Source organism: Dermacentor silvarum, chromosome 5 (assembly GCF_013339745.2).
Source record: "Dermacentor silvarum isolate Dsil-2018 chromosome 5, BIME_Dsil_1.4, whole genome shotgun sequence".
NCBI lineage: Eukaryota > Metazoa > Arthropoda > Arachnida > Ixodida > Ixodidae > Dermacentor > Dermacentor silvarum.
Genome location: NC_051158.1, coordinates 94455427 through 94473779, shown reverse-complemented (window position 1 = coordinate 94473779; position 18353 = coordinate 94455427). Strand labels below are relative to the sequence as shown.

Here is an 18353-nt window from a genome sequence, read left to right as displayed (position 1 = left end):
TGATTGTTTTTTTCCGCCACTTTCGAAGAACATCTAAAGCGGCTGCTGTCAGTTCTTCAAGCCATACGGTCCGCGGGACTCACATTGAAACCTGAAAAATGTCACTTCGGGTTTGAACAGCTTCAGTTTCTGGGTCATGTAGTTAGTAAAGAAGGAGTTAAGCCTGACCCCGATAAAACTGCAACAGTCGCAAAGTTCCCTCGGCCTACGGATAAGAAGGCGGTCAGACGCTTCATGGGTCTCTGCGCTTATTACCGACGATTTATTGCCAATTTTGCACATCTCGCCTCTCCACTCACCCGCCTCACAAGAGACGACGTTGCGTTTGTATGGGGAGAGGAGCAAGAAGCGGCGTTCAACGAGTTACGGCAGCGTGTACAAACTCCGCCAGTACTCGCTCACTTTGAAGAGGATGCGTCAACGGCGATCCACACCGATGCCAGCAACGTGGGCCTTGGAGCTGTCCTCGTTCAGTGGCAAGACGGTGCCGAGAGAGTAGTTGCTTATGCAAGTCGAACATTGTCACGTGCCGAGTCCAATTACTCAACCACGGAGAAGGAATGACTGGCCGTCGTATGGGCAGTCACGAAGTTTCGCCCGTATTTATACGGCCGCGCCTTTCAAGTAGTAAGCGACCATCATTCGCTTTGCTGGCTGACCAATATGAAAGACCCGTACGGACGTTTGGCACGCTGGAGCTTACGGCTTCAAGAGTACGATATGACAGTGGTGTACAAATCGGGAAGACAGCACCTCGATGCCGACTGCCTCTCCAGATCACCTATTGAATCACCGAGCGCAGATGCGGATGAATGCGCAGACTTTTTAGGAATTGTTGATGCGGCCGCCATCTCTCGGCAACAGCAAGCCGACCGAGAGCTCAACACCTTGATAGAGTTCTTGGAAGGGCGAGCTACGACGGTGTCAAGATTATTTTCCCGGAGTCTACCTTCATTCTGTTTGCGCGATGGCGTTCTCTATAGGAAGAACTTCTCTCCAACAGGGAAGAGCCATCTGCTAGTAGTTCCCGAAGTTCTCCGCCGCGAAATCTTGCAAGCCTGCCACGACGAAGCCACCTCGGGCCACCTTGGTTACACGCGAACACTAGCACTAATCAAACAAAACTACTACTGGCCTAGGCTCGCAGAAGAGGTGAAGCACTACGTGAGAACATGCCTTGAGTGTCAGCGACGCAAAGCACCACAGACTAAACCCGCTGGGCTATTGCACCCCGTTCCAGTACCGGAAACGCCGTTTGCTCAAATTGGCATAGACCTCCTGGGCCCCTTTCCACTATCTGACAGCGGCAACAGATGGGTCATAGTCGCGACGGACTATCTAACCCGATATGCGGAAACCAAGGCAATTCCGAGCGGCACGGCAGCTGAAGCAGCACGATTCTTTATCGAGAACATTGTCCTCAGACACGGTGCTCCAGCGATCATCATAACTGACAAAGGAGCCGCATTCACAGCTGAGCTTCTGCGAATTGTGCTCACGCTGAGTGGCACAGCCCATGGGAAGACGACGGCCTATCATCCACAAACAAATGGGCTTACCGAGCGCCTCAACACGACCATCGCAGACATGCTTTGCATGTATGTCGATGTGGAGCACAAGAACTGGGACACAATCTTACCATACGTCACATTCGCATACAATACGGCACGCCAAGAAACAACGAAAATGACGCCGTTCGCTCTGGTCCATGGTCGAGAAGTCACTACAATGCTTGACGCTATGCTGCCACATGACTGCAATGGTTCAGATGCAGATGCCGCAGATTTCACTGAACGCGCCGAGGAAGCACGACAGCTCGCCCGCGTCAGGATAACTAGTCAGCAAGAACGCGACGCACGACGCTACAATCTCCGCCACCAATTTGCCGCTTATACGCCTGGGGAAAGAGTCTGGATTTGGTCTCCCGTCCGACGCCGAGGGCTCTCGGAGACACTTCTACGCCGGTACTTCGGACCATACAAGGTACTACGCCGTATTAGCGACGTGACCTACGAGGTGGTTGGTGATGGTTCATGCTGCTCGAAACGCCGTCAACAGGTGCCTGAGGTAGTGCACGTAGTGCGCATGAAGCCTTATCATTCAGAGTGAAGTGGACACCGCTATCAACTACGAGTCTTTCCGCCACGATCTGATCAGCATCGGGACGATGCTCGCTCTGGAGGGAGGGTAATGCCGCGTCGGTATTCGTGCACAAGTGCACCCTGGCGCCGACAAAGACGACGACCGGGCTGCTCGAGATTCCGGAAGGCATCTAGAGAAGAAGAGATTCTTGTTGTTGGCGCCTCTCTGGTTCCTTCTCCCGAGTACGCCGCGGTGTTTCTATAATAAAGCTCCTGACCTTTGTGCATCGCGACAATATTACCATGCTTATCTTTCATGACATTCATGTCATGACATATCATTTAGGTTCGTCATATACTCTTGTCATAGTATGCCAATTTTGGTAAATAGCAAGTTAACGAAACGACCATGAGAGCACAAAGACGTAGGCGGCTAGATACATAGATAATGTCAAAGTAGCAAATGTTCGCCAAGAAATGCTTGGCATTTAAAATACTGCTCCAGTCAGGTAGCCTGCTCCCTTCCTGATAGTGAGATTAGATTTCGATCATCAAAACAGTGATGCATTTATTTAATAATACCATCGAGCCCTAACAGCAGCCCCAGTTGTGCCTAGTCACCACCAGCCCAGCGTGTTCTCCGTTCCAACGCCGGCGGCGTTGGAACGCCGCCAAACAGAGAGGAGGAAGGAAAAAAAAGAAAATGGTGATACGTAATCGGAGGCGAGGACCCGCCCCCGCATGGATTTGTTGTGAAAACAGTCGCACCCCTGCACGGCCACCATTATCCGCCATGTTGACTCTCTCATTGGCTGTCGAGAGGTCTCGTCTTTTGAAATTTGTGCCGGGAAACGGAAGTTTTGCAAAATTCAATTTAGCATTTTCATCAGAATGACGAAATGTGACGTGGAGCTGCAAATTTTATCGACTGATACTTTTTCCTGGTCCTTGGCACCTATATTGCATCTTTAGCGCTTTAAAAAGAAAGTGGACGGTAGCGTGCAGAAGCCCGTGCAATGCATCTGCAATTTCGCGAATATGTGGTGGCGTTCCAAAATAGCCGGCATGTCAGCTTGTTGGTTGACTGAAGGAATATTCCGTGAAGAGCGTCACAGGAACGGCCGTTTCGTAAACGTCAATTTGACTTTGCGTGAAGTTGCGCTGGGCCGCCATTGCAGAGATTTTCCGCCATAATGTGTGGTGCGACGAGCCGCGCGAGTTATGGTAATGAGCGGCCATATGCAATGGCGGTCGAGAGGCATGCGTATCGCCGCATTTTCCCTGTCATTTGGGGCCATGAAAACCTTTTGTTCACAACGCGTGCTCATAGCATTTGCATCGCTCTCGGGTGGTGTTGGCATTTGTGTTTTGAACCATCATTTTTATTAAAAACACGTTTATTTGAAATAATATTAGTTGAAACTAGCCAACTTCCTGCGATACTTTGCACTTTTCACTATGGCGCTTGTATTGTAATCAATATTAATGACTTTTCGCGTCATCAAAGGCTATGACAACGGCGACTGTTTAACTTATAAAAAGAAATGTACGTAAGGCGGCGCCTTGAAGTTTCCTCTCGTAAAGTCCCTAATAAGAAAAGTACCGCCATCCTTTGATAAACGCCGCTTCTCTCTCTCCTGTATCTCCGATTGGACGATGATAGCGCGCGCTTTTCACTTCTTTATATTTTGTTTTTTTCCGCCTCAGAGCCATGTTGAAAGTCCTCTGCGCAGCCGCAGTCGCCGGCGGCGGCGGCGGCGCCGGCTCGGCCTGAAAGCTTAAACGTAGACTTTCTAGGTGCGCCACCGTCGACTTGGCTTTCGCAAGCAAAAAGTAAAGAAAAGAGCAAGTGCTTTAGGAGAGGAGGCTGCTGAGGAAACAGTAGATGGCGGTACTTTTCTTATATAGGGACTTTATCCTCTCGAGGTGCGACAAAGAAGCGAAGTGAACAAGCGATGGCAGCGCCGGCGCTTGCGTCGCGCAAGCGGATACCTGTGGCGCGCGCAACGCTATCGATGATATTCGGCCGCTTCTCAGCCAGACGAGTCGGGCTGAGTCGCTTGCGTTTCACTAGATAGCGATAACGCGGCTTAGAGCGTGCGCTCATCGTCACTGGTAGGTCACGTATGTTGTCTCAAGCTAGAAAGCAAGCGCGTGGGCGCCAATATACGATGACTCATTCCGTTTCCCGACGACGCGCCTCCTGGCTAATGAAGCAGACGACAGCTTGTGCGCATGCAGACGACGGAAGCGAGAAACGATTTGGATGGAATAATCGTACGCTTTGAGCTAATTTCTTTATTTTTACTGGGGAGGAAAACTGATTTGCTTTATAAAGAACGCTAGGTTCAATGCCTACATTACAGGTGCTTAGGCGAAACGTCAAATTTGTGTCACGCTACGAAAGCAAATTGGGGCTATCGGCGCCACTTTGTAAACGTCACACCTACGTCACACCTCGAAGAAAATGGCGGAATGTCCAGAATAGCGGCTATGCCTGGCAGATGATAAGCTTTCATTGTCAATATCGCAGTATAGGGGGTGCATCGTCGCACAGCGCGATCAAACCGGACGTGCGCGCCCATCAATGGTTATGACTGGATGGCGCGCGCTATACCTGCAGTTATGCTTCGGCCACGCGCTCTGCTGTTCGCGTTTCTTTTCATCGCGATAGTACTGATAAATACCGCATGACAATTCTTCAAGCTCTGCCAGTGTTTTTGCTGCTGACAGCTAAAGAGTGAGGAGGTTTCGGCAGCGGATGGCAATGGATTGGAGAGGAGGGGTGAGGCCATCGCGTATGATTTTTTTCTTGCGGCCTATTTTTGCCGTCAAGCTGCTGTCTACGCGCAGCGTCGACCCCTCGTTGGTAGAAAGTTTCGGCGAACTGATGTCAGTGCATAAACGCGTAGACTCGTGATCATATTTCAAATGTTACGTGCTGTCTATGCAGTCCAGAGAATTAAAACCACAGCAGCTATCAGGTAAAACAGGAATGATTTTGATATTTCTCGGCAGGCTCTACAACTTGTACGCTATAGATGTTGCGCTTATATAAATAATTTAAACGTGGGTATGTAAATATCGTTAATAATGTGCCTAAGCTTATAGTCAAAAATACTTTTAGTTTGTCAAGAAGAGAGTGAACAAAACCAAGTTTGCTCCGTTGTCGTACACCCATGATAATTTACTAAAATTTAGCTCGACTTAGCTCCGACGCCCTGTGAATAAACATATCAAGATAAACACATCACTAACTAATCAAGATTTACGCATCAATGCATTTCAACCACCACATAAGTGAATCTTTTCATTTTAGAGTTGGCGCAATGTTGACCGTTTCATTTTTTTTCCAGCAATTCCTTTGTTACATTATATTTTAGCTCAGGTGAAATGTTATTTGGAGTCTCAGGTATACTACACCGAACCAGTCTTTACCGACGGCTGCAGTTTCTGAGACCAGCCAACTTTTGGTGTTTCTCAGCAACAGAATAACAAGCTCAGACAACACATCGACGACTTTTGGACGTCCTTCGGATGTCCTGCTGAGGAGATGCAAGATTTCCCAGGGATGTCCCATTCAAATACCAGAATTCGCTCAAATGAGAAAAGAAAAAAAAAACGCGGCATCCTAAAGATGTCAATTGCATCTTCTCTCCGGTGCATTCTGGGACTATGTTTGGATGTTGCATATTCCACTGTTGCAAAAATTACCGCTGCACGCGCCATCTAAAGGCCCATAAACAGAAAGAATTGTCTTCATGAAGTTGATACCACTTCTTCGAACATTTCCAAACTTTATTCACCCTCATCGTACTTTTCCTAAGATGGAATTCACCTGTGTTCCTGCGTTTTCCCGACTGCAGGCTTATGGCCTTCAGTGCTGCATCCTGCTGTTTTCCTCTTTATTTATGTATATTCGAGATCAAAATGATCTTCCAACCTTGCGAGACTACCACATCCTGCCCTATATTTACTACGCCTATTAGTTTTCGTTTCATGCGTCCACCTCTCTCTCTCTCCAGTGAAGAGGACCAGCAGTATCTCGTGGCGCACATCCGGCTAGCTCGGGATCTCCGCCACGAGGACGCGCCGGAATAAGGGTGTTGTGTCTCGAGAGACAAATAAAGTTTTTATCGCCAGCATCGCCATCTGTCCAGTATTTTTCTTCACTTGTCTGTCCCGCGCAATAACCACGATGTTGTTTTCGTGCTTTTCGTTTGGATTCATTTTGCTGTTCTGGTGTGCGCGCCCGTCGTATTCCTTCCTCATCTGCTAGATGCTCACGTTTCGCGTCTGTCGCAGCTAGAGACTCAGTCTTGAACATAACGATCTTGTCAAAGAGTATTTATTCACTGGCGATGCTCAGGTGCGGCGTTGCTCGTTCGCTAATAGTATGCGTCAGCTTTCCATAATAGGGGATACGTTGCTTTGATAAATGAATTGCTAGGCCCGCAACCACTCCGCGGTAACCTGCAAGACAGACCGAGAGGTCATATTTAAAATATGTAGCATTAAGTCATCGTGTGCCGTGAACGAAACATAAACAATGGTTCAACGAGAAATTACGTTTTAGAAAGCTCCGCATTTACAACGCTAATGCTGCGGCGCAATCTGCATAACCAGGACATAAAACATTTCCCGTGTCGGTGCCGTCTCTAGTGTGCTACCAGCTTCGGCACAAACAGGCGGCTTAAATATTATCAACAAAACAGCGATAACACAGGAATCGGCGATGGGTACACAGTTTCGGCGCACCGAGGGCTGATAGCTTCGTGTGTGCCGTGTTCTCGCCATTTAGTTTGCGATGAAGTGAGAGGCGGCACAAAGCTCGATTCACTCGCTGCTGCTGTCGCTCTTGCTCACGCGCGCGTTTTGACAGCGACTGTCGGTGGTCATAGAGTGAGATGTGCTCATGTATGCCTGTGCGAGCATGACATCATGCTTGTTTAGTTAGTTATAAGCGAATGTTTACAAGTTTATACGGCCGATAAAGTTAATATCATTATTTCGTATAGACATGTTTAATAATTTCCTATCGGAATCGATGTTTCGCCTTTCCAGCAAACCTGCGGCTTCTTTAATGCAGACCACGCGACCATGCTCACTTTTTTGGTACGTGCATCCACCAAATGTGCGCCTTACTATTTCAGATATGACGAATAACGCTGATGTGTTATTGAAAACAGCGTTGGTTGCTCTCAATCAGCACCAAAAGTGATATACGAAAATCTCACGTATCTTGAACGGCAGTTGCTGAACACACCGCTCTTTGTTCGACTCATTGCATTACGAAAGATATACCACATACCCACCAAGCACTTCTTCTTGCAGGTATTTTTAGGAGTCTTCGAACGCAGTTTCGAGGATGTCTCAAATGCCTTCCATGCTTTGAGTGACATCAAAAAGTATGATGTTGTAGAAAACAACTGCCAGACATGGGTTGTGGCTTTCCTTGAAGAGCTCAGCATTCCGGTTCCCGAAGAGTTCAGGACAATTGCCAAAACGGTAAGTAATGCTGTGCTTGAAAAACACTCCTGTACTGAAGAAGTAAGCGAAGATCTTCAAGAGCGAGCTAAAGAGAGCTAAATCAGCACATTTAATTTCTCAGAAAATGCTGCACTTAGCCTAATAGCAACTTATAGAAACAATGTGTATTGCAAGCACCCATGTTGAATTAAGCTCGGCACTGTCTCGAATCGAAGAAGCGCCTTCTTCTAGGAGAGAGCCCGTGCTCACGAGCATGTGCAGCCAGAGTCGACCGAAACGGCTGAAAAATAAATATCGTTCTTGATGCTTTAAGCCTCGCTTCTTGCCAGTGCATCGTACGCCATCTTAAACAACCATACCAATCATCAGGCATCATCAGGAGTCGGTTGCATGAGAGCATAAGGGAAATGGCGACCGATATAAAAACGAATTGTATGTGTACAGTACCTGAATGCCATGCGTATGACGTCCACGCTAGTCTAAGATGCTCCAATAATTTCTTTACAGGTCCAGGAGATCTTCTTCGACTACGACAAAGGAGCAGCATACAATTTTGTTGTCCAAGAAGTTGGAAATGCTTATAAATGCTTAATAAAGCCCCGTGACGAAAGTGCTCCTGAAGAGAAGGAAGAGCACAAGAACAACGTTGAAGACGACAATGAGAGTAGAATTTACTATCCAGACTTCCAGACTAGGCATCAAAAAGTCTTAAACTCACTGTCATGGGCACTGCTGAAGACTATGGTTAAAATCAACAATTAGCACCGCGCAGTTCGGCCTGTGCGTGGAGTATTGATAAAAACTCACACGGTATGACCCCCTAACAAAAAGCTCAGAACTAAAGAGGCAGTAGCTCTCAGACTTATCCAAACTAACAAACTCCCAAACCTGCACAGATGGAAAATGTACCCACAGATATATCGCGTCATCTGCCCCTGGTGCGGCGACACACGCCATGCACTTTTTCACATCTCGTGAAGGTGCAGGGGCAAACATCAACATTTAAAGATGACTAGCACGTCATTTGAGCGGTGGGAGGTACAGCTTACCGGTGATACCCTGGCGGGCCAATAAGCGCTCGTCCAGCAAGTTCGTCGAGCAGCCATGGCCAGTGCAGTCCTGGAATGTGGACACCACCCACTCGACCTCAATAGCAACTACCTCCATGGCCCAAATAAATGTTTTCTCTTTCTCTCTCTCTCACACGGTTTGAATTGCTTGATAAGAGTAATTTCACTACGTACATAGCTATACCAGATTTTTCTACAACCACTTCAGGAGCCAAGATTCCCCACCCCAGATGCGCTATGACCTAAATTAGGTACGTATATATCCTGCAGACTGACTTAAATCTAACAAGATTTTTAACCAAGGAGAGCATATAGAGACAGATATTAGTTAAGCCTCTAATGATAAGACCTACCGTGGTGGCTCAATGGCGGTGGCGTTCGCTGCCAGAGCACAAGGTAAATGGCGTAAATTATTGGTCATTGTGGCAGTATTCAGGTAGGGACAGATGCAATAATGCTGGTGCACTTACGCACGTTGTTTAAATTATCGGAGCGCCTTCCTCTACGGTGCCCCACATGCCCGACAGTATAGTTCTGAGACATTCAGCGCTAAAACTGGGTTTCATTTGATGTATTATGTCATCATCAGCGCAACAACAGTGAGTGAGCAATCAGTTTTTTACGCTCACAAATTTCCAAACATATGCTTCCCTACCGAGGACTATACCGGACTTGAATTTCCTGCTACAATTCATTATTGCTTAGTTCATTAGAAGAGTTCTTGTGCCTTCTTTTCGATAATATTGGTGAAGTGCACAGCTTCGAATAGCGACTGAAGTGTGTGTGTGTGTAGTTGCGTATTCAGTAAAGTTTCCTTTCACATACGTTACTGCGGCTCTTCTATATATAAGATTGCACTCTCGTGCTCGGACCTCGTTTTTTAACAGTATCAAACCGTTTATCAATTTAGACTTGGATTATATTCCAGTCACAGTAGGCAGACCTGTGAAAAACGGATCTCTTGCGTGATAATTATTAACTGAAACAACTATGCCGTTTTGCCGCAGATTATTAACAGCGAATTTGTGGCTTGTGGTTCGTATCAAGAAACTATCAATAAAGGAAACTAAACTTTCTTGCCTAGGCGGGATTGGAACCTGCGTACCCACGATCCCAAGGCGAGTGCCGTAACCACTTGGCTATACAGCCACACTTGCAGAACATGAATTTATGCGAACCATATGATTGCGTTCGAGCGTCGCCGTCTTAGTCCAGAGCTGACGCGTTCGCATGCTCGTGCTCTGCGAGGTGAAGAAGAAGTTTCGCGCGCTATGAGGGCGATAGAGAGAGAGGTACGCATTCACGGCGCGGGTCTGCTGGAACGCGTTGTTGGCATTGCAACGCCGTGGAACGCGGTGTCGGCATTACAACGCGGTGTCAGTGTTGCAAGCTGCGGTATGCAACGCGCAGTGACGGCCGCAAGTGTGAGACGCCTGAAAATCATCATCATGAGTAAGAAGATGAAAAGTTCCGAAAATGCTGGGCTACGATCGCCCAGCTTGGCTGTTTCAAGCGTTGCGCCGCCGAGTGCAAGGTTATTAGGATACACATTAGAAGGCGATCAGCCTCGGCAGCCACATTTTCCTGGCATCGAAATGCGAAAATTCCCGCTTGCATGTAGGCTCCCTACTCGGCAGGTTTCCACCAGCCACGCCCCGGCAAGTGTGAGGCGCAGCTTGGCCGTGACGTCACCGGGGAGATAAAGCCATGGAGGAAGAAAAATACTAGGAGGGAGCGTCACGTGATTCCGCTAGCCTCGTCAAGCCAACCTCCTCTGAAGCCGCCCCTCCCTCTCTCTGTGGCCTTGAGCGCGGTGCCGTTTCGGTAGGAATAGGCCCACAAGGTTGCCGGACCATTCGCGATTGTTTGGTACGTGGTAAGCTTTAGTGGAGCCTGTCGTCACAGGCTTGGAGGCACGTATACGAGTGGTATAGGTGACCCGTAAAAGAGCGAGGGATTCTGGGATGCGCCGTCTGCTCGCTGTTTCCGGTTCGAGGAAGCGCAGCCGCCGCCACCACTTCGCCGTTGAAGTCTATTGATGCGCTTGCAGTCCGGCTTTGTCACACTCGAAAATTAGCCGGTTACAGGCGCCTAGCAAAACCATGGTCGGCTGTTTAGCCGTTGGCTGCTCAAATTCAAGCGTTAAAGGTAAACTCATGGAACTACTGCCTTGCAGCATCCCTTGCTGTGCACAAGCATCAGAGGCATGGTTGCCACTTCCAAAACTGAACCATCAGTGAACAAAGCAACTGTACAGTGCAGGCCAGTTATCGGGCGGCGATGAGCTGTGTAAGGGCCTACACGGAATGATTCTCCAAGATATTTCTTTCTCTAACGTTGACTTAAGCACCAATAACTATTTCAGTACTCGCATGCACATGTACAGGTATCATGAAACATGGTTTTACGGCGCAAATTCAAACGGGACACAGCGAGATACATAATACTTGTAACCAACTAACCCACCTTAGTTCCTTGAACACAGATAGAGGTAATGCGCAGGCGTAATATGTCGGCGATACGGCCATTTCCCCATCTTGTTGACAAAAAAGCGAAAACTTCTAACTACGTACCACTTGAAATGAACCTCGAGTTTCGACCAAGAAATTCCATTGACAGCGTGCAGTTTCAAACATTTTCAGCGTTTCATTTTCTAATTACGCTAGCTGGGCCGTCACTGACGATATCGGTTGCAGTGACGATCACGGGGCAGTATTTACCATGCTACTATAGCCATCGCCTCAGCACCCGATTTTCTAAGGAATGCTTCTATACGCTTGATAAATTATCGGATACAGATAGCTTTTTCATCTGTCTGACTAACCTGCAGGCAGAGCAGTAAGTGACGGTGCGTCCGAGCAGCGGCAATTGTCGTAGAGCTAAATCTGGCAAAAACAAGAAAGGCTGCCGAAACAAAAACCAGAGTTTGTTTATAAATAAAGCGTATCCTTTCATTTCATGGCTCGTCATCGTCGCGCCCAGGGCCGGTATTTTGTAGCGATGCCTTATGACTTATTCTATACTAGTCTTATCAGTTATCATCCACCGCTCACGGCCGGCTGATCCAGTTGATAACGCGAGCGGACCGTCGCTCTGACCACTGACAAAGCGCAATAAGCGCGAAAAGGCATTAGCACCGGAAAGGCATCGTGACAAAATACCGGCCCAGAGGGAACTGAAACCTAGAAGTCAGCTGCATGAATGGTACAACATTGCTGGTCTACAAAGCGGACGGAAAGCTTCGCACGACTGAGAGTTGAAACCGCGTATAAAAACACGTGCGCCGGGCATGAAGCCGATGCCGCCGCGTCGTCCGTCGAACCGAAAACCGCTAGCAGACGGCACGCCCCACAATTCCCTGCGATTCCTCGTTTTACGGGTCACCTATTCTGCTACTGCGCGCGTCGTTCTTTGCTTCAAATGCGATGCCTTGAAACGTGGCGCGAGACTGCGGCGCCTCACTCATGATGACTGAAAATTTTTAAGGCGTCACTCGCGCTTACCACCCCGGTTAGTCGCTTCAGACCCTAAGTGCACGGTCGCTTAATCGCCTGCAGATTTTTGCGTGGGCGTAAGGCATCATTGTTTCCCAGAAGACGACCCCAAACGCGACGAATCGCCGTCGGAAGGGCGGCTTGGTTGCCTTCACACGTTTTCAGGGCTTCCTCGTTCCCCTGAAACGGCCCCGAAACGCGACCAGTCGTCCTTGAAACGGTCCTCCCGGGTTCATTGTTGGGCGCAATGCCGGTTACCCGACGCCTTCGTTCGCAACAGCCTTGGCACCTGTCGGCTGCTTAAGCGGCGAGCCGCGTGGTGGTTCGGCGCGGTATACCTGATTGACATAACACAGACTCGACTGCTTCACAAGAATTCCTTCACTAACCTCGGCATGCGTTTACCACGCCTACTATGTGTGCATATTCCGAAACCGCCGCAGCAGAAGTAGCAGGCGAAACCGAAGCGAGCCAAGTAAAATCTACCGCTTGCCTATCACTGAGGGCCTATTTCCCATCATCCTATTCCTCAAAATTTTTTTATGACTAGGCTTCAACATTGTAGCGTGACGCTCCCGCCTAGTTTTTTTCCTTCCTCCATGGATAAAGCCCGGAGCCACTGCGACGGCGGCACAACTCTCGTTGACTCTGTGGCGAGTACATGTAGCCTTGACATGGGACGACCAAAGAAGATCCAGACACCCGAAGAAAAGCCGCTTAGGCACCCTAAAGCCGCTCAGCTTGAAGCGCTCCACGCGGCCAAGCGAGAATCTGCGCGTCGGCGGCGAGCCGATTCGGAATACCGTGCCTAGCAGCCGCTTAGCATTTCCTACCAAAACTTAGTCAAGCCTAGTAAAGCCTGGAAGAAGCTCGGTCGATCACCAGCTCCGCTGTCTACTCCAGCCTTGCACCACTAGTGCAAGCTGTCCAATTTTTTTTTCCACTACCAATGTACGCTTCTTCGCGTAAACAAGCCTATGTGCCAGAATTCTGTTATCAACAGCCGGGCGCCTTGAAATAAACGTTTAATTCGGTTAAAAATGTTATTTACGGCAAGACAGTCGCTGACCTACGAGCAAAATGTAGCGCAGCACTTCATTGAAGATCGAATTTGCAAGCCGTAGGAAAGAGGACAGAGTGCAGTAATACGCATAGGGCCTGTCTAGGGTATGTCCTCTTTCAAGAATGAGCAGGGCCGTGGATTAGTAGCTGCATACACCTCGAGATCCCGCTGCGACACACTCATCCGAAACGCAGCAACATAGGCGGAAACGTTTCATTTTTCCGGGGGGGGGGGGGGGGGGAGGTCCGACCACTATATAAATAAATAAATAAATAAATAAATAAATAAATATATATATATACCCCTTGCTAAAATTTTCCTATTTCTCGCTTTATGGCGCACGCACTAATATCGCCGTGATGTTCCGTAGTAAACCAAACGCCCTCTAAATTAGCGACCCATACACTGTGGGTGCGGGAAAAAGTACGTAATAGTGAGCCGAAAAGTATTGCGGCTTGAAGGGCATTATCTTCCCACGCGCTCAATATTCGGGTTAGCTGTAGGTCACGTAATCAAAGGCGAATGGGAAGGAGAGCACGTGCCTTCTCCTCTAGCCCTGCCATAGCTGCGAATGACTGCGCGGCTGACGCTTATGCGGCCCGCGTGCCATATCTAATTGTTGGTAATCATTGGTGGGTGCAATGATAAAGGGCGAGCAGGGATGGCTGCTAACTTCATGCGCGCTGTCTTCCTTGCCGGGCTGTCTTTCCGCGCCCCTGCTGTTGCAGAGTTAAAAGACAGAGGTCATTGCAGATCACTGACGGAGGCCGTCTGTAGTGGACATAAAAAAATGTCGCAGTTTCGCCCGAAAGGCGAAGCATCGATTGCGATAGCAAATTAGTAGAGAGCTATTTGGAGTAGGGATAGTAGTTTTATCGGCTGCATAAACTTGGACACATTGGCTTACTAACTGCAATAACAATCGTGGTGTCAGCGCGCACAAGCAAACATGAATAGATCACACTGAATGACCGCAGCCAACGACTGTCAAAACGCTGGCAGCAAGCGCAGGTTCGCGCGGTCTATCGCTTCAACGGAACCTGAGCGGCAAATGCACAGCGCATACAAAGGTCAGAGCCGTGTGGAGATAAGAGACGGTGCGGGCGACCGGCACCGCCGGGCAAAGGGCAGAGAAGTTGTTGGCAGAGGAGAAGCTCCTCCCCCCCTCTTCCCGTTTCTTGTTTTCGCGTGGGATATTGAGTGGCAAGATACGCCTTTGGTGCCGGAGCACAGCGCCGCCCCGCCTCCTCCCTGCCATACCCCCTCGGCTTTTCGCGCGACGGTCGCGTTTGCTTTCCACCGTGCTTTCGCTCTCCGTGGTAGCGCGCAGGTGCGTTCGCCCTCCGTGATAGCATGCGTCCCCCGCGCGCTTTCGCTCGCGCATACGGCGCGCGGTGACGATTTTATCGCCCTTGGAATCTATACGGAACCTCACGGCGACGGCGACGACGACGCGACGCCGACGGCAGAAATTCGGTTGAAGTGTCCATATAATTGCTATCGCAATAATAGGCAGATGATGATCATGAATCTAATTTTCGGAGTTGCGGTGAATCTCGCGGTTGTACAAACCGTTCGCCTCCACTGCCGAAGTTATTCATGATGCTTGTGTTGTGAAAGCGAGTACTCGAGGTCATCCAGTGAGGTATATACAGGTTTGCGTGGTCCTTGCAATACGCTATGATTGTTATTTTAATTTTAGGTGAATGTTTACTACAATTTATATGGCCACTATAACTAACCTATAGACTCGTGTGAAAGCCGCATTTTTCTGTCGCAGTTTTGACTAGCCTTTCATGGGACCGGGCCATTTGACCTCGTTTTCTAACTACGAGTATGAACTCCACCGTAAACCTCCGTGATCGCCTCCTCTCGACATCCAGTAGCGACGCGAGAAAGTACGCTGCGCGTGACAATTCACTGTTGAGCCCGATCAGAATCAGCGAACGGAACGCGATTGCTTCTCGGTTGGGTGTCTTTCTTTGTTTAATATTGGCTGTCAAGTTGGGGCTGCGGCCCTTACACGAGTGCGATCCTTACACGGAGTTACACGGTAAGAATCTTCCTTCGTGTAATTGTCTTCTACTTCGCTATCACTAATACTACTGCGCGTTCCCGGCCAAGCTGCGCTCTTTTTTTTAATACTTTCAGTCCGAGTATAAGCGCTGCTGCGCATGACTTCTATACTTCTATTTATTCTGATTTCCAGTGAATCCGGCTTGGCATCATTTCGGTTACTGAGTAAATTCTATATACAAGGTGTTTCAGCGAATATTTCAAAAATTTTTAAAGTCTGCCCGTGGCAGATAGCACAATTCTAGTTCATGAGCTCGTCTACACGAAGAGGCGGATATTACTTGCACAAAAAATTGAAATGCTTACTCGGCTAATTAACAAAATAAACCAATTAACTTTTTAGCTAATTACGTTCTTACTCATGGTGCAATTTACACATTATAGCCGTGGAGTTCGGATACACTTGGAACTAATTCTCAGACTGAGACCAGTTGGATATTGATTATGCATCTCAATTTGTTGTGCAAGTAATGTCCGCCTCTTCGAGTAGACCAGCTCATGAACTAGAATTGTGCTATCTGCCGCAGGCTACCTTTAAACATTTTTTGAAAGTGTTTGCTGAAACACCATCTATTTATGGCCTCTGCATGCAAGAGGCGATGTTTCCATCCCTAATGCATAAGTGTTGTAAATAATTAGAAGGGCTTTTTTTCTATTTTGTTGCCGTTCGTTAGCATTGCCTACTGGAAAGAGAATCAATATTGAGACACATATCAGTCACGTGCTTTTCACACGCCGTTGATAGAACACTCTGCCGAAGGGGTCACTGAATTGTGCTTTTTTTTTCAGGGTCAAAAAAGCACGCATAGTAATTTGAAGTGAGGTGAACATACATCAACATACTCATTCCCTAGGCATAGGCTATCCAATCATAGTTGGATACCTCGGTCTCTTTAAAAAATATAATAAACTTTGTCCTGTGTAAATCTTTAAATATATTGTGTCGGTGCATGGTGCTCTCAGCGGAAACTTAAAAAAAATGTTCGAGTGAGGAAACACGGATGAGGTAGCCGCCGCCGGTGCTTCTAATGCGCTTGTCCTCCTATTGTCAGGATTTGCCGAAATAAAGCGAAAGTATAAATTTAATGCCATGCACGTCCACGCCAGTAATGATGCCGTAAGCTTTTAGCCACAACAAAATTGAAAAGCTAGAGGCATCGCAAGAGAATCCTCAAATTGCGTGGTCAACAGAACTTCGGTAATGACACTGTAGGGCCCGGGGGGGAGGGGGGGTGCTCTGCCGCCCCGCCCCCGGGAAAAGTCGGGAAGGAACTCGAGCCCCGGAGCCTCCCCCCCCCCCCCCCCCCCGTAGTCGGCGCCTATGCGCAGAAATACAGAACAAAGATCTGAAGGTTACATGGGCCTGCGAGCACTACCGCTCCTCGCTGATCGGATTGTAATTCCATGTCGAAACTGACCACAAGCCAGTAGTACCGCTGGTGTATTCAAGCCGCCTGAATGAAATAAGTCCACGTCTACATCGCTTCCACGTAAGACCACTATATTTTGGTTCCACCATCTCCCACATGCCACGAAAAAACATACACGCGGCTCAAATACTGTCATAAAAATCACAGAAAGCTACATACAGCAGCAGCCAAAGAACTCTCTATGAAGCCAACGGAGAGTGCAGCGGACTCGTAATGAAACATCTGCCTGTCTCCCACGACAAGCTTGCGAGGACAAAGGAAGCACAGAAGAATGATCCCCCATAAGCACGAGTCAGGGAAAACCATTTAAAGTCGAGGCCCCAAGCAGGTGTCACAACCACTCACGGTGAAGGCGTGGGGAAGTCGCCCATCAACTGGCACTCGCGTTCAACATGTAAAGCAAAGGCAAGCGCATAGTCATGCTCCTGAATATGCAAAGCGACTGCAAATAGGCCATCATGGCATAGGAAGCTGCAGAACTTGAGCCAGCCAATCAGTCATGTGGCCAGGCATGAACCAACGCGTCATATGCTACGTTTCATAATATCCAGTCTGTCAACAAAACTGTAAGCCAGACGGTGAGCCCATGCTGCACACACCACTTCCTAACTATCCATGGAAAATTATCGGTAACAATTTCTTCTGCGAGAGCTGGGTTAACTACGCCGTGGTCATGGAGTGCAACTCGAGCTCTTTTGAGCTCAACAAATTGAAGCGGACCACCACCCAGGCCATTACATAAGCACTCAGCCAGATCTTCGTTTGCTTCGGGGGCACCGGCTGTCATACGGCTGACAATAATCGTCAGCTCGCTTTGGCGCAGTTTAGAACGTTCGTCAACGAGTCGAGATCAAGTCAGGTAATCAACAGCCTGTACTTTCCTAAGAACAAAGGTACCGCTGAAGGGACTGTCTAAGTAGTTGTTCAAGAAACCTTTCAACATCCACAAAGCCTGCTAATCGACATATTCCAGCCTAAAGAAGGGTTCGCACTAACCAAACTTCTCATTGGAACGCACCACAGGATTGACGTGCGAGTGGTTCAAACTGATATGACGCCTCGTTGAAAAACCGGGCCATTCAGAAAAAAAAAAAAACATTCACTTGGGAGTTGTCTAAGTATGCGTAAGTATTGTGCCACTTACTCATATCCACGCAGCTTGGTGTCATTATCAATGGTATGAAACTTGACCCGGCCCAGACAAACGACAGCGCTGCGGCGACACGCAGATGCGCCGTCCGCAGATGTTCATCTGCGGACGGCAGGTGGCAGCGCTAGGTGCGCTGATGACGTTCCGATTTATAAGCTGTTATCACTGTTTATTTATTATTATTTATTTATTTATTTATTTATTTATTTATTTATTTATTTATTTATTTTGTAACGAAGAAGAAGCGCCAGTTAGCCCGTCGTATCTCCAGCGTATGAAATTGAACGAAGAAGTGCCGGTCAGTCGCGCCACCAGCGCTTTACGCACGGGGCCGGTAATGACTGCTCGCAGGGTTCTAACTGCCGCACCGAGTTCGACCTCTCACTTCTTGCGTACCCTGTCAATAAACACCTTGACATTTGGTGGAGAGTGCTTGGTACGACTCCATCAACGCTGAAACTTCGAAGCCGAACCCTTCAATCCTCTTGGCACATGCCAG

General features: G+C 48.3%; 2 protein-coding genes across 3 annotated transcripts in view; one reads left to right on the top strand and one right to left on the bottom strand.

Moving 5' to 3' along the window:
- The window catches only part of LOC119453626 (uncharacterized), a 41842-nt gene extending 33074 nt beyond the window's left edge, over nt 1–8768 (top strand). For both annotated transcript variants that reach the window (XM_037715683.2, XM_049668295.1), the window contains 2 exons: nt 7416–7589; nt 8079–8768. In XM_037715683.2, coding sequence (XP_037571611.1) covers nt 7416–7589; nt 8079–8333 — 429 coding nt within the window. In that variant the 3' untranslated portion in view covers nt 8334–8768. The remainder of the gene's footprint in view (nt 1–7415; nt 7590–8078) is intronic.
- Nucleotides 1–18353, bottom strand: part of LOC119453624 (ribosome biogenesis regulatory protein homolog) — a 219022-nt gene that overhangs the window by 60128 nt on the left and 140541 nt on the right. The window lies entirely within an intron of this gene.